Genomic DNA, 15595 nt, shown 5'->3' with positions numbered 1-15595 from the left:
GCCCATCTGCTTCAAGGTGTGAGGTGTGCATTCTGAGCTGTTTTTCTGCTCCCCAATTGTACAAAGTGGTTATCTGATCAGTAGAAAAAAAGACTCTCCTAGCGGATCTTTCTGTAAGCTGGAACCGGTCTGAATGTTCTTTCTTGACCACTCTCACCAAAAAGGTGTTTCCATCTGCAGAAATGTCACTCAGTGGATGAGATCAGCAGTTATAACAAAACTCAAACCAGCCCATCTGGCACCAACAACCATGCTTCACTCATCAAGTAGATCACATTTTTTTCCACATTCTGGTGGTTGATGTGTACATTACCCAAAACTGCTGGCCCGTATCTGCATGATTTTAAGCATTGCACTGCTGCGGCAACACGATTGGCTAATTTGATAATTGCATAAATGTGTAGGTTTCCAGGTGTTCCTAATAAACTGCTCTGTGAGTGTATATCGAAAAATTAAGATGCTTGGTAATTTCACCTTACTTCCATTTGTTGTAGCAAGAAAGATCTAGAATAAAGCATAACAAAGGCCTAAGGTATTTGGGGCCCAGAAAGAGAGCATTTATAAAGCAGTTATTAAACAAATGGCATAACATATGCAAGTAGCTATTAATCGAAGTCATTCATGTCAACCTGAGCAGCCCATGTGGCCTGTCAGTCTTTAACTTACTTGTAGAAGCATGGATACATTCATAACCCATCATTCTACTTTCTTACCTTCTTGACACCTTCAAGTTTCCTTCAAGAGCTAGCATACAACATATATTACATACTTATCAAATAAGTCATCAAACTCATCTTCTTTCCTATTCTTCATGTTCCCACCCTCCAAAAAAAGAGGCTTGAACTGAATTAGATGAGGTGAATTGGCAGATTTGGTAGATTTGAAAGTGCAAGTGCATGGTGTCCTGCAACGGCTTGGCATCCTATCCAGGGTGTATATTCACCTCATGCACAGCAATGCCTGGATCCATTGCGACTCAGACCAGGACAAAGCAGTTACTGTATGAATGTTATGGTCAAATTTGAACTACCAAAGAGAGAGTATTGACCTACACATTGGGTGATGTGCCGATGTTGTGATTATTTAATATTATAATTAACATTATAAACTTATTATATTATAATTTAAAAAATGAATTTCCAGGTTCCTGGTGTCCTGTATTTCAGGGCACAATGGTGAGATATTTGTGCTTCCAAGCCCTGATGGGCCCAGACCACATGCATAATTCAGATTGTGACGCAGGAAGTATGCTACACATAGGTCATTGGAGAAAGGCTGCCTATTTAGCAACCTCCCCAGACTATGCACAAAAAAAAGTAAGGCTCCTCTGTAGTAAGATCAAAGGGAGAACAGCAGTTGATAAAGGGTTTCAAGGGACAAAGCCGACTGAGAAGAGCTGGCGGCATACATGGCCCAAATGGAAGATCTTTTAGCAGCAATTTAGTTAAGTGCAGAGTTTATTACAACCTTGCATGTAGAGACAGATCCTAATGCGCTTTCTGTGGCTGCATCTCATTGTTGTAGCTTGAGGACCACTTTTGGGTGTGGGGGATGACTTGCTGCTAGTGCATGGTTATGTCTTTGGCTCACCAGTTCCAGGGCACTGAAAGATCATCTCTCCTTGGTTGAAATTCAAACAAGGCATATGGGAAACCAGTGAAAGTCCTTAACCATAGTAACTTTTTTGGTTATTTCCAAAGATGTTACTCTCAAGAACAGCAGCAGTGGATAGAATGATACAGGATGTGCCACACTGATACAGCAGACCAGAACACAAAGACGAGTTAAAATTGAGTCAAGACAAACATTGACCAAACAGTCAAAGCATATTGACGTAGGTAGATATTGTAGATTATGTATGTGTCTGTGGTTCTTTCAGTAAGTGGAGAACTGTGAGTTCATCTGTGTCACCAAGCTTGACTAGATTATCTAGTAAATAGGCATGATGTAGTGGGGGCCTTCTATAAGCTATAAATGTTCAGAGTCACAAGGTGACACCTTTGCTATTTATACTCACAGAAGATATGAGCACACAGCAAATCTACTCAAGTTCCAAAAAAAAAATCCTCCACATCGGTAGAACTATACAGTTATATTTGTGGAATCCTGGAACAGCTCTTCATTTGGTTTGTCTTACTTTGCTGTAAATGCTACAGGATTATTCTGAACAAAAATATATTTTGCTTTTGCATGTAACACAACCCCCTGCGATGGGTTGGCACTCCGTCCAGGGTGTATCCTGCCTTGATGCCCAATGACGCCTGAGATAGTATAGATCGGATAAGCGGTACAGACAATGAAATGAAATGAAATGAAAATTTATCACAACCAGATATAAAATTATTGAATTTTAGAGACTGAATATCTCCAAAAATGTAATAAGGGAAAAAATGCATTTAAAAATTGTATTCTAGTTCTCCTGAAAGATTCCCCGCCTACCTCTCCTCTACATTTATAACCTAAATGTCTTAAGGAAAAATATTACTGCCATATCATAGGACATTATTTATATTTTCATTATTTACTGTCCAGTGTCACCCAAATGAGGATGAGGTTCTCTTCTCTCATATCTCAGGGTGTTTTCCTTGCCACCGTTGCCCTAGGCTAACTCATTAGGCATCAATGTTATGGATAAATAGTAACTTAACTTTAAACTTTAGTTTTAAAATTAGTTATTATTTTAAATCAGTATGATGCACATCTACATAAGCCTCACTGACATCTTTTTGAGATGATGCAACTGATTTCAGTGGTGAATTAATTGCTAATTAATACATTAAAATATTTTTAAATAGCCAGGACTAACAGGAAACTAATGAAAACATAAAATGAGGTAAAATGTTATTTTTGCATGAATTACTGAGAAAACGTTTGCCAAGAGCATTTTTCACTTTTTTTTGGCACATCAGAAGCTTTTAATGATGAGTCAATTTTGGCATCATGTGGTATATAAACAGTAGGTTTATCTTTAAACATTTTGCACCATTTAGCAACCATGCAGTGTAATAACACACTTCCTCCCCTCGCACTTCATATCTCTATCCACTCTCGAGCTGCCTGTCTGTTTGCATTATCAGCAACCCCACTCATAATGGCAGAGATTGTTTTGGAAAACAAATTTCTTTGGGCTGATGGATAAATTTATGGAGTTATGCAGATGCCAAATGTACCTTCTGATCTTCTGTGCTAAGCTCCCACCTGTGCTTTGGATTTACTGAATATGGATATTCTTGTTTTGTTTTTTTTCTTGCAGCTTGGTACAATTCTGTTGGCCTGTTTCAAAAATATTTGTGCTTTTGTTGTTGTAAACCACAATCATTTTAGACAGATTGTATTTATTGCTGTTTTTGTGTATGTGTGTGTGTGTGTGCATTTGGATTTGACCTGTTAAACCTATTAAGATGGTTGGATAAAGTACAATAAAAAAAAAAAAGAATAATGAATATAAATTATAGGGCATGTGTGTAAGCAACTATAATATCAATGGAAATGTCGAATTCATTATATGCATGTGAATATCAGGTAGCTATTACACAAATCTATAAAATGCCTGGGGTTTTGCAATGAACCACAGGAGTCAAGAGACTATCTGTATTACAGGATGTGACAGTGGATCAGTTTATGCTGCCATTTTATAAAGTGACTGTGATTTTAGAATAAAGGATTTGTCAAGAGTTAATTTAAGAACCTTTGAGAGACTATCAAAACCAGGAGTGGCTTGAGAGAACAGATTTTAAGGCAGAATGACAAATAACACAATGGCAAAAACAAAATTAATCTTACTTGACTTATTTACCCTGTAACAGGCACTACAGAGTCGAGACTGAACCTGAACAAACTAATTATTTACACTAATTTTCAGTGAAGGAAGATAGTAGTCTGGTCTAAAAGCCAGGGTGGAAACAAACGGAAACAAAAATCTCTGACGTTATACTGCACTGCTTAATTGGCCTCATTTGTGAAGAAATTGAACTTGTTGATCTTTCATGTTAAATTTCTGTTACTGAAATCAGATGTTAATTGTATAAGCAGTTATTGGTTTGCAGTCGCTGAATTGCTCCCCGAAGACAGTAGTTAACTGAGTAACAGTGTAGATTAAACCGTTACATCCTTTCTAATCAGAGAAAAAACTAGATTACAAATATAAAGTGTTTCATTTTACAGTTCAGCTGTGTTTAAGACAGCAACTTACTACTGGTATTGTCACAGGGTGTGTGAGATGAACACAGAAAAACTAATAACATTAACTCATCAATACAATTCAATTGATTTGTATAGCACTTTAAACAATGGGCGTTGTCTCAAAGCAGCTTTACAGATGTATAGAAACAGAAAAGAAAAACATATATATAAAGTTTAAAGTTAAGTTACTATTGTATCCGTATTTTATCCATAATGAGCAAGCCTGAGGCGACAGTGGCAAGGAAAATCTCCCTTAGATGACATGAGGAAGAAACCTTGAGAGGAACCAAGCTCAGAAGGGAACCTTATCGTCATGCTGTAACTCTTCTCTGCTTCTCTTCCTAAACTAAAAAAAATGTTCAAACATGGGGCAGAGTGATTCTTGCCCCCTATGTGCTTAAGTAATTTCCATTTTTGACCTCCAGTTGCAACAATAATGCTAGAGTGAGCATTATTACCAACTCAACTGAACATTAGCTTATATCTGTAAAACAGCCAAATTATTTAAATTAATCAAAACTTAGTATTTCAATTAAATTTAAAATGTATATGATTGTGAATGACGATTCTATTTAAAGAGATTAACATTTGTTGAATTGCCCTGCCTGACTCTAGTTGAAAGACTCCTGAAGGTTCTAGATTTGTTATTTTATTTCATTTTACTCTTTTTTTTTGTCTATTTCACTAAAATGTAGCAGTTGAAATGACTTAAACGAGGTTTAACAAATCGTTCACATTATTCATGTCCAAAAGGGGGCAGTGCGTACCTGGAATTTGGTCAGAAAGATCTGACCATGTGCAGGCCTTTCCTTCAAGCCTCGCAAACAAATTTATTACTATGTGTGTACTCTGTGGAAAATTATATAGACAGCCAAGACATGATTTCACTGGTTGCACAGAAAAAAAGGTATGATTTCTTATCCATGGAAAGTCACTTTACATGTGGGATGACTTCTCAAGACTGATACATTATGGCCAGTAATATATCTTCACTTTCATTACACAGTATGAATGATAAATATTATTGCCATGACATGTCTCTGTGGTTCAGTCGATATTATTCTCAGTGTTTTTGGATTATTGGGAATCACACTATTCACACTAATTGGTCTTAAATTAAGTCTTTATTTACCTCTGGATAAACCTGCACTGACTCACACAAGCATCATAAGACAGCTTTTGTTTTTAGAACCAGCCACTTTAGATGTAATGGTAATGTGGTGGTTAACTGGTGGAGAAGGATGTTAAAGTGGTTGAGTTTTTTTTTTTCTTGGCTAAAAAATGTCTCTAGTCAGGTAGTCAGGTAGTCATTACACAAATTCACATTTCTTCATACACACATGCAATACCATGACAGCCCACTGCAGTGTCTTTTTTCTATCTTTTCTTTTTAATACTAAGTGGATATCTTGTTAGCCTACAATCCACATGGGTCTTGGTGTTTTTTAAAGAGGAAACTAAAGGAATGTTGCTATGTGAGGCTACTCTTTGATTAATTATGACTCAAATAAACAAACACACACACACACACACTTGTTTCACAATCATTGTGAGGATGTTCTACTGCCATAATTATTAATATAGGTAATAATTCTACACCTGACATAAACATGTCCTCAATCTTAATGAAGTTTTTGCCCCATTAGTTGCTGTTTTTATCCTCACGTGGTTAAAACTGTCCTGTGTGATATTCTTATCCTTGTGGGGACATTTTGTCCCTGTCAGGATATAAATAAATAAATCCAGCCTACATACACATACTTTGGAATTAAAAATGAGTATTTCAGACACATTCCTATCACGAAATTTACTTAGATGCTGCCTAAACTCAGTCAATAAATATGTTTAAAACTTTTCTGTTCAAGTCTAGAAGAAGAAGAAGAAGAAGAAGAAGAAGAAGCCTTTATTATTGCCACACATACATCACAGCACAGTGGAATTCTTTTCTCCATATATATCACAGCTAATGTCGGGGTGTGGGGTGTCAGGGTCGGAGCGCAAGGGCAGCTTAGATGCAGCTCCCCTGAAGCAGAGAGGGTTAAGGGCCTTGTTCGACTGCCCAAGAGTGGCAGTTTAGCAGTGCTGGGGCTTGAACCCCAACCTTCTTATCAACAATCCAGGGCCATCTGAAAATCATGAGAACATTAACCAATATGTTGACTCTATGAATCCATAGATGCACTGAAATATATCTAATAGTTGATAGCCACCATAAACTACTCAAACTAACAACTTGGATGCTAATAGCTAGTTGATGGATATTGATTAGGAATTTGTTGGTTGTTGTTCCATGTTCAGTATTTGTCATAGTGCTTGTTTTAACTAGTTATACACTGATCAGCCATAACATTCTGAGCACTGACAGGTGAAGTGAATAATACACTGATTATCTCCTCATCATGGCACCTGTTAGTGGGTGGGATATATTAGACAGCGAGTGAACATTTTGTCCTCAAAGTTGATGTGTTAGAAGCAGGAAAAATGGACAAGCATAAGGATTTGAGCGAGTTGCGAGTTTGACAAGGGACAAATTGTGATGGCTAGACCACTGGATCAGAGCATCTCCAAAACTGCAGCTCTTGTGGGGTGTTCCCGGTCTGCAGTGGTCAGTATCTATCAAAAGTGGTCCAAAGAAGGAACAGTGGTGAACCGGCGACAGGGTCATGGGCAAGGCTCATTGATGAACGTGAGTAGCGAAGGCTGGCCCGTGTGAAGTTAATGCTGGTTCTGATAGAAAGGTGTCAGAATACACAGTGCATCGCAGTTTGTTGTGTATGGGGTTGCATAGCCACAGACCAGTCAGTGTGCTCATGCTGACCCCTGTGCACCAAAAGCACCAACAATGGGCAGATGAGCATTGGAACTGGACCACGGAGCAATGGAAGAAGGTGGCGTGGTCCGATGATTTACATTTTCTTTTACATCATATGGATGGCTGGGTGCGTGTGTGTCTCTTACCTGAGAAGCACATGGCACCTGGATGCACTATGGGAAGAAGGCAATGCTCTGCTGGAAAACCTTGGGTCCTGCCATCCATGTGGATGTTACTTTGACACACACCACCTACCTAAGCATTGTTGCAGCCCATGTACAGCCTTTCATGGAAACGGTATTCCCTGATGGCTGTGGCCTCTTTCAGCAGGATAGTGCGCTGTGCCACAAAGCAAAAATGGTTCAGGAACGGTTTGATGAGCACAACAACGAGTTTGAGGTGTTGACTTTGCCTCCGAATTCCCCAGATCTCAATCCAATTGAGCATATGTGGGATGTGCTGGACAAACAAGTCTGATCCATGGAGGCCCTACCTTGCAACTTATAGGACTTAAAAGATACCACAGCACACCTTCAGGGATCTAGTAGAATCCATGCCTCAATGGGTCAGGGCTGTTTTGGCAGCAAAAGGGGGACTAATAGAATATTAGACAGGTGGTTATAATGTTAAGCCTGATTGGTGTATGACGTTAGATTAGTCTAGTAAAAGCCATTTCTGTAAATATATCTGTGTATATATCTGTTTTAGTATATAAGTACCTTTTTTGCTCAGGAAATGAGCAATTTCACAGTTGTGCTGAAAATGCAGTAGGGTCCCTCACAGTATGTGCGTGGAAATGGCAGAACTGCTAATGATATGAGATCTTGAAAGAAAACACATGTTAGGAATGTAACCAAATATGGATGCATTATCCAGATTGAACAGATGTGTGCATCCTAAATGAATACAAATACAGACACAAATAGTATGGATTGTTTTTTAAAATATATATTGCTAGAAAGGGTATTTGAGTTTATATCCTAACAGAAGCAGCAAAAAAATCACCCGAGTTTCTGAGATTTTTAGTATTCTGTGATGCATGCTCGAGTTGGACAAAGTAAAACCCTTCACTAGTAATTTCCTGGTCATGGTCACAGTGAATTCAATTAGGCATTTTATATTTAGAAAGATAGAATTAACTTAATTCCATAGAAAAAAAAACCTACCAGGAGCCAGCTGCTTGCTATGCAATTCCCTCCTGCAGGTAATCAGCCTAAACATGGTGCACCTGGTCCTGCCTCTTCAAAAGCCTTCCAAATGCTGTTCCTCTATGTGTGGACATAGCTTTGTACCAGGTAATGGAGCAGCACAATGTTACCCTGATCGGCAAGTTATTTGAGGAATGGAAATAAAAGGAGAGACAAATATTGAGGGCTAGAAAGCAAAGGAGCACAGAAGTAAAGAGAAAACATTAAGGAAAAACAAATGAGCTCAGGAGTAAAAGGAAAACATTAAGAGGAAAAGCTCTCATCTCATTTGGAGATAAATATTTGTTTCCTTTAAGTTAAGGGTGATTTCCCGCTTTATATAATTCATTGGCTTTAGGTTCCACCAAGAGAGGGTCAATCTGAGTCATTCTTTTGTGTGTTAAATGCTCTGAAGCTCCTACATAGCAGACCTCACATCCTGTCACATAAGCACCACTACCCTTATTACACTACCTGCAATCAGCCATGTAGTTACTGCTACTGAGTTGCATTACTCATAGGTGTGTCAACACTTAATTCTCATCCAGCTAAGGTGATTGTGTTATGTTGAGCTGGTTGGTGACTAGTGTGCATTAATTCAGTGCCTGGTTGGGTGCCCAATCTTCTCAGAAAGGGCTGGTGTGGGTGCAGGTTTTTATTCCAACCATGCAGAAGCTACACTTAATTCCAACTGGCTAATCAACTGATCTTGGCTTTCAGTAGACTCGGGTGTGGCTTCTGCTCAGTTGGAATGAAAACCTGCACCCACACTGGCCCTTTGCGGATAAGATTGGACACCCCTGCCTTAATTATATATGGTCCATTCAGGGACAAACTGACCCTATACCATGCCTCTACCTGAATCCTGTTCAGAGCTGTGACAATCATAAAACAGTTACTTATACGAAAGAATACAAACCATGTATTACATACAGCATGCATTCAGTAGTGTGAGATGGACTGAACACTGCATCACCTCTACATGCTGTGTTCATGGTAATGTAATCTTAGCCAATTGAAGATAAGGACATGGTATGGGGAGAGTAAATCTATGAGCACAACAGGGAAGCTTTTATAATCTGTGAACTGAACAGTAGTGGTAGGGGTAGATGGACATTTTCTGGAATTTTGGTGTGTATTTCTAAAAAAAAAAAAAAAGGGACAAAGTGTTTATCTCAGAGAATATTTCACTTGGAAGTGCTTGTTTTTCTAAGAGTGGAATCATAGAAAATGTGGATCCTCCATCTGACATATACCGTTTTAACCTTTAGAATGTATGTAGGTTTGCCTGGTTACATTTTTTGAATATTTCATCAATAAAAACATTTAATTCCTGGAAATTCCATGTTTTAATCAAAAATCTTGTTTGTAAGTCTTAATGAACTGAGTCAAAATGCATTTCCTATGAAATTTTCACTCCCTATGGTATTTTTTGATAGATTTTCTCAATAGTATTTTATTTGTTGACATTCCATTTATAAGTCGAAAAAATTGTTTTCATGGTTTTTTGCATTGGATTTTTTTTATGGCTAATCTTTGTTCAGAAGTCAAAAATAGTCTTGATAATTCACTCGATATGCCTAATCCATGTATGTCATGTATTTGTCTATTGGTTGGTTTGTGTGATGGGGTCAGGTTATGTATGATGAAGTTTGAAACACAGGTATTCAAATATTCAGATTCTGCTCAATCTTTGCTAGCTAAATGAGGAATTTTGTTCAGCCCATTCCCACTGCAGCCTCATGAGTGGAAATTGATGTGGTCTTCTGCTGTTGTAGCCCGTCCACCTCAAGGTTTGGTGTGAGTGGCTATTTGAGTGAGTGTATGATGATTTTCCTCTGACCTCTCATATAAACAAGCTGTTTGCACCTTCAGAACCACTGCTAGCTGGATGTTTTGCTTTTTGCACCATTCTGTGTTAGCTCTAGAGACTGTTACATGAAAAAACCATTAGGAGTGTCAAACCAGCCTGTAAGGCACCAAAATGTAAAACCAGCCTGTCCAGCACCAAAGCTTTTGGCCTACAGCAGGGGTGTCCAATCTTATCCGCAAAGGGCCAGTGTGGTTACAGGCTTTCATTCCAACTGAGCAGAAGCCACACCTGAGTCTGAAAGCCAAGATCTGTTGATTAGCCAGTTGGAATCAGGTTTAGCTTCTGCTTGGTTGGAATGAAAAACTGCACCCACACTGGCCATTTCTGGATGAGATTGGACACCCCTGACCTACAGGATTTTATGCATCACAGTGCTGCCAGTTGATTGGCTAATTCTGATTGATGTTCCTATTAAAGTGACGCGGGAAGTGAACAAATAAACGATTAAAACATTAAAACTGCATGATTAATTCTCAAATGATTTGCATTTACACTTGAGTAAAATAAAAACATGATACTATTTCTCTGAAGAAATGACTCTTCATTTTGGTGCTCTTTATGCATTTATGTTGGATTGCTTTGGATCATCCATTCCAAGTTTAAAAGCAGAGCATTGTAGGTAAAACTGTTGTAAGTGTGCAAGCCCTGAAGCCTGATGCTTGGTACAAAATTGCACATACTAGCACAGGAAGGAACTGTGACGAGGCTGTGACAAAATCATGAGCACCCAGGAAGACACCTTTCACTGTGATGTGATGCACTGCGATGGAGACTTTTCAGTAGTCCCTGTAGGAAAGCTTATACTTTAGTTCCCTTATACAACAATCAGAAGCATATGTGGGAAAGCTGTGAGCTTGAATGTCTGCTGTTATGAATACTAATAAACAAGAAGGCATTAAATTTTGATAATCATCATTGTAACACTTTTACTACTAAACCAGATCATACTATTACTCAATATAGTCTTAATATTTAGCCACTTAATAAATACAAAAAACAGCCATTATAGGGCTGATGTTTTTATTATTGTAAACTGTAAATATTATCTACAGTAAAAATACCACATAGTTTGTTCTTTTCACTAACGACAAGCCTCTCTTCAATGTCAGTAGAAATTTCCTGGAGCTCAACAGACTCCATCAGACAGAGGTTCAAACTGCAGACACCTTTTTTGTGTCATTGTTATCACGCTAGTTATTCTGGTAGTGAGAAATCTTCCATTTCAAATGATCTTAATGAAACTACTCTCTAAAATATCACACTTTCTGCTGTATCTAACCATTATTAGAATAAAGTTTCATTTGTGACCATGCTAATGTTAACGATCCCCTCACCTCTCATCACATCACGCACAGCATCCTGCTTCAGCACACACACTTGTGACAAAGAGAGTGGGGACTAACAAAGATCAAGCCTGTGATTACTCTTGAGGTCCAATTCACAATGCTATGAGAAGGACAATCAAAGGAAAATAGTGATTTCTTTTTGCAAATAGAAACAGCATTATGCTTATACTTGGGAGGTTGTGCTATAGATAACACTTGGCAACAGATCTTGCATCAACAGACAGCATTATTCAATTTATATGGTTCTACTTGATGTCTAAATATGTTACACTTTAATAAAACTGTTCATGTAGAATATCTGATCTGGGCTACAAAAAATTCCATATTTAGAAATCCAGTTGTACTTTCACTACAGCTTTTAAACAAACAAACAACAAGATAAATCGGAATTTAAAGGCACAGTTAACCTGACAAAATAAATCTAACTCTCTGTGTAGGAAGATAAAAGATTGCTAACATGAACACAATTATCTACACAATTATATTCTCTATATAAAATGGCATTAACTGGTAAACAGCATCTCACAATAGCACCTATGTGATAGTTGATTGTATGAGTTAAATTCATTAGAACAACTTTAAAATAAATAATGCAGTAAAATTGCACATAAGTTGTAAAATTTCATTAAAGACTGAAATGTGGTATCATTACATGTATCATGCTTTCAATATAAGCAATTGAAACCAGATTATTTTTGGCACAGGAGATTACTATGTCTATATCTTCTAAACAAGCAAACAAACAAACAAAAAAAACAAGTTCACAGAAGACCATGAACACGGAGCACTACATCACAGTCAATAACACATTTGTTTCCCACTTCTGCACATTTTTACAGATATTTAAAAGTAAGAAAACTGTATTTTGACTAAAGGTTATTTTATTTTTGTATTTCAAAGTAGTGTATGATAGCTTGAAAAAGAAACAGTATAGGCTCACTGGAGCCACAATAATTGAACCAGTTCATTTGACGGGCACAGAAATATCTTGTTCTTGATGATTATATATTTTGTGCTTTCTGTATTCTTCAGATTTACTGCATAGCCTACACACAAACGATTACCCAGTTCCCCACAGGATTTTGACAACACGTGACTCTAAAAGCATCACGTCTCCAACCGAGTAGATTTCAAGGAATGCTCAAGGTCATTTAAACCACATATGGCGCTACGATTGGAGATCTTGGTGAGTAGTAGTGGTCTTCCGTATGCTGCTGTCTGAATTCTTGTCATTTCTTTGTATTGTCTGACGGCAGGGAAAGCAGTGTGTGAAATCCTGAAGAAGGTGACCACTGAAGATCATATAGATCCAGGGGTTACAGCAACTGTTCAAGCTCGCCAGCAAGGCTGAGAGTGTCACAGCCGTGTTCTCTGAATCTGGTAGTGTAACATATTATGGGAGAATTTTTAGACATTTTTTTTTTCTACTAGATGATATGAAGAGAAATTCAACATTACAGAAAAAGGACTAAAATGTATATGTATAATGTGCTGTGAAAATCATTCAGTGTAATCACTTGATTTAAAAAAAAAAAATCATATTACTACTCAAACTACTACTGTTTTTTGGTTTGTCTGCAGTTAATCAAATGAAAATTAAATGTGGACACTATTCTGAAACCTTAAACATTTGGAATGACTGATATATGTAATGTACACATGTTTTGTTAAAGATCTTATTAACAATTGTGCTACAGGAAGGCTGTGGCGCATAAACTAGGCTACACTTGCCGATAGATTTACTAGTTAAATCCTATATTTAAAAAAATACAAAAATACATACCGTCCCAGAGGAAGTTTTTATCCCAAACTGACCACATCTGCACGATGAAAAACGGCGCCCAGCACACTATATACGCCAGCACGATAACAAATGTCATTTTGACGCTCCTAAGTTTGGCTCTGGATATGGTGGTCACACTGCTCACCGAGCTGTTCCCTGTTAGCCCGTTTCTGCACGCCCTATTTCTGGTCTTGCACCTGATGTTCCTCCAGATGCTGTGGCATATGAAGCTGTAACATATGATCAGCACAACGACGGGCACGAGGAAGATGCCCACTGTGATCCAGGTGATGTAGGCGCGGATGCCCCACGGCTCGATGAAGTGGCCCCAACAGTCGTAGACGTCCGAGCCATTGCGTATCTCGCTGAGCGAGAAGATAAAGTACTGTGGGGTGCTGAGCGCAAGGCTGCCCAGCCACGTGCTGCCGATCATGACGTAGGACCGGCGTGTGGGCTCCTGCAGGGTCTTCAGTGGGTGGCATATAGCGATGTAGCGGTCCACCGTCATCATCACCATCATGTAAGTGGATGCAAACATACCCAAAACCTGGAGGTGCTTCACGATCCGGCACAGGAAGTCTGGCCCATAGAAACGGAATGTAATCTCCCAGCAAAGCTGCGGCAACACTTGAAAAAAGGCCACTACCAGGTCTGCCAGGCTCAGGTGCTTGATGAAGAGGTGCATGCGAGACGGCTTTTTCTTAGTCTTGCATATCGCTGCCAGGACGCTGAGGTTGCCCGCGACAGCCACGGCGAAGGTCACGCTCAGCACCGTGATCTCAAGCTTGGCCACCTCCTCGTTCCGACCAAAAGGGTCGCTTTCGTTGGTTGAAAGATTCATTGCTGAAGCATGGAGAAAACAGTTAATATTAGTGCCAGAGTGAGAATAGTGGCAGATCTGAGAATGAGAAACGCGCAGGTTGGGATTCTTAAGGCACGCTCCTGTTGCGCGCGCGCGCTTTTTTCATCCAGACGCATTCAGAAGCGCACTTCTCTCATAGCGCAGCACACACACACACGGACTCCTCCTGTTTCTCTCCTCCTCTGGTTTTTGTCTTCTTCTGTGGTGTAAATCAGATCAGAGCAGCTAACCGCGTCACATTTCAGACACCGTGAAAACAGAGACTATTATAGGGTCTGCAGTCAGTCATGCAGTCCCCAGGCGGGGAAACTACCACCAAATGTGTTTGGGTGCAACAAAGTTCGCTTGACGAACAAACACATAATGCATGCAACATAAAATATATAGTATGCTAAGTGAAAAACAGAAATATTAGGAACTATATTTATTATTTATGGAACGTGCACGTAAAAGTATATAGAGGTCCAAAATTCTGAGAGCACTCGTGAAAATGTTTCTGTTTGGCATTCTTTTAAATCTAGACAAAGGTTTTCATTACAAATAAATTACATACATTAATGACATTTATGAATGTATTGCATGTATGAAGGAAATTGCATGAATGAGTCTTGGTGTTTGGTGTGTCCCCTTTTTTGCTTTAATCACAGTATGCACTCGACTTGGCATGCAAAATCCTCCAATCATGAATGGTCTTTGATATGTTTGTTTTCTAAAAACGTTTAGATCAAGTACTCTAGAGTGTCTTCTGAATGAAGTGATAGAACTGACGGAAAATATGAACTTTTGTACAAAGCATTTAACATGAACAAAATAACACATTTGCTTACATTAATCAAGGACTTTGTGCAACATCTTGAAAACTGAATTGTCAAATAGTTGAAAAAAAAACCCCTATTTTTCAATGTGGTCTCAGACCTTTTTGGGACACCACTGTATATAATCACTCACTGATGATTCATTCTATGAAATAACTATGTTTATTAAAATATATTTCTTTCAGAAGACCATAGAGAAAAGTGCAAAATAATTGTTAATTGTGGCTGTGTTTCTAATTGAATTACATCTCATGCACCACAGCATCATATATTCTTGAAGCATCCTTTATTCATATAGTATAATATACTATACTATACTAAATTTTAATCCTGTTTAATATGCATGACATACATATGCAATATCCTTTAACCACACAACAATACATTAACTTCAGTTAATAACATTTCCACTTCCATTTTACATTTCTGGCATTTGCCAGATGCTCTTATCCAGAGCGCCATACTAGAGTTCTTTGAAGTCTCTTAACAATGAATACATTAACACTGGTTCAATAGATCAAAGACAGAATACTGTCAGCCTAAAAACTGTGTTGGAGGATTTTTTTAAAGCAACATGCAACATACAGCAATACATAAAACTAATAGGGAATATAAGAGCTAGTTTAAGTGCTTCAGGAAGAGGTAGGTCTTCATCAGGCGTATGAAGACGGTCAGTGACTCTGAAGTACGGACATCTAGGGGAAGTTAATTCCACCACCTCGGTGCTAGGACAGA

General features: G+C 38.4%; 1 protein-coding gene across 1 annotated transcript; it reads right to left on the bottom strand.

The window, feature by feature from the left end:
* Positions 1 to 11119: 11119 nt before the first annotated feature.
* Positions 11120 to 14162, bottom strand: avpr1aa (arginine vasopressin receptor 1Aa). Its single transcript, XM_058408525.1, is given in 3 exon segments — positions 11120 to 12594; positions 12596 to 12777; positions 13184 to 14162. Coding segments are annotated over 3 exon segments (1110 nt in total). The 5' UTR covers positions 14025 to 14162; the 3' UTR covers positions 11120 to 12507.
* Between the last annotated feature and the right edge of the window lie 1433 nt (positions 14163 to 15595).

This window comes from Hemibagrus wyckioides, linkage group LG14, assembly GCF_019097595.1.
Source record: "Hemibagrus wyckioides isolate EC202008001 linkage group LG14, SWU_Hwy_1.0, whole genome shotgun sequence".
NCBI lineage: Eukaryota > Metazoa > Chordata > Actinopteri > Siluriformes > Bagridae > Hemibagrus > Hemibagrus wyckioides.
This window is presented reverse-complemented; position numbering and strand designations above follow the sequence as displayed.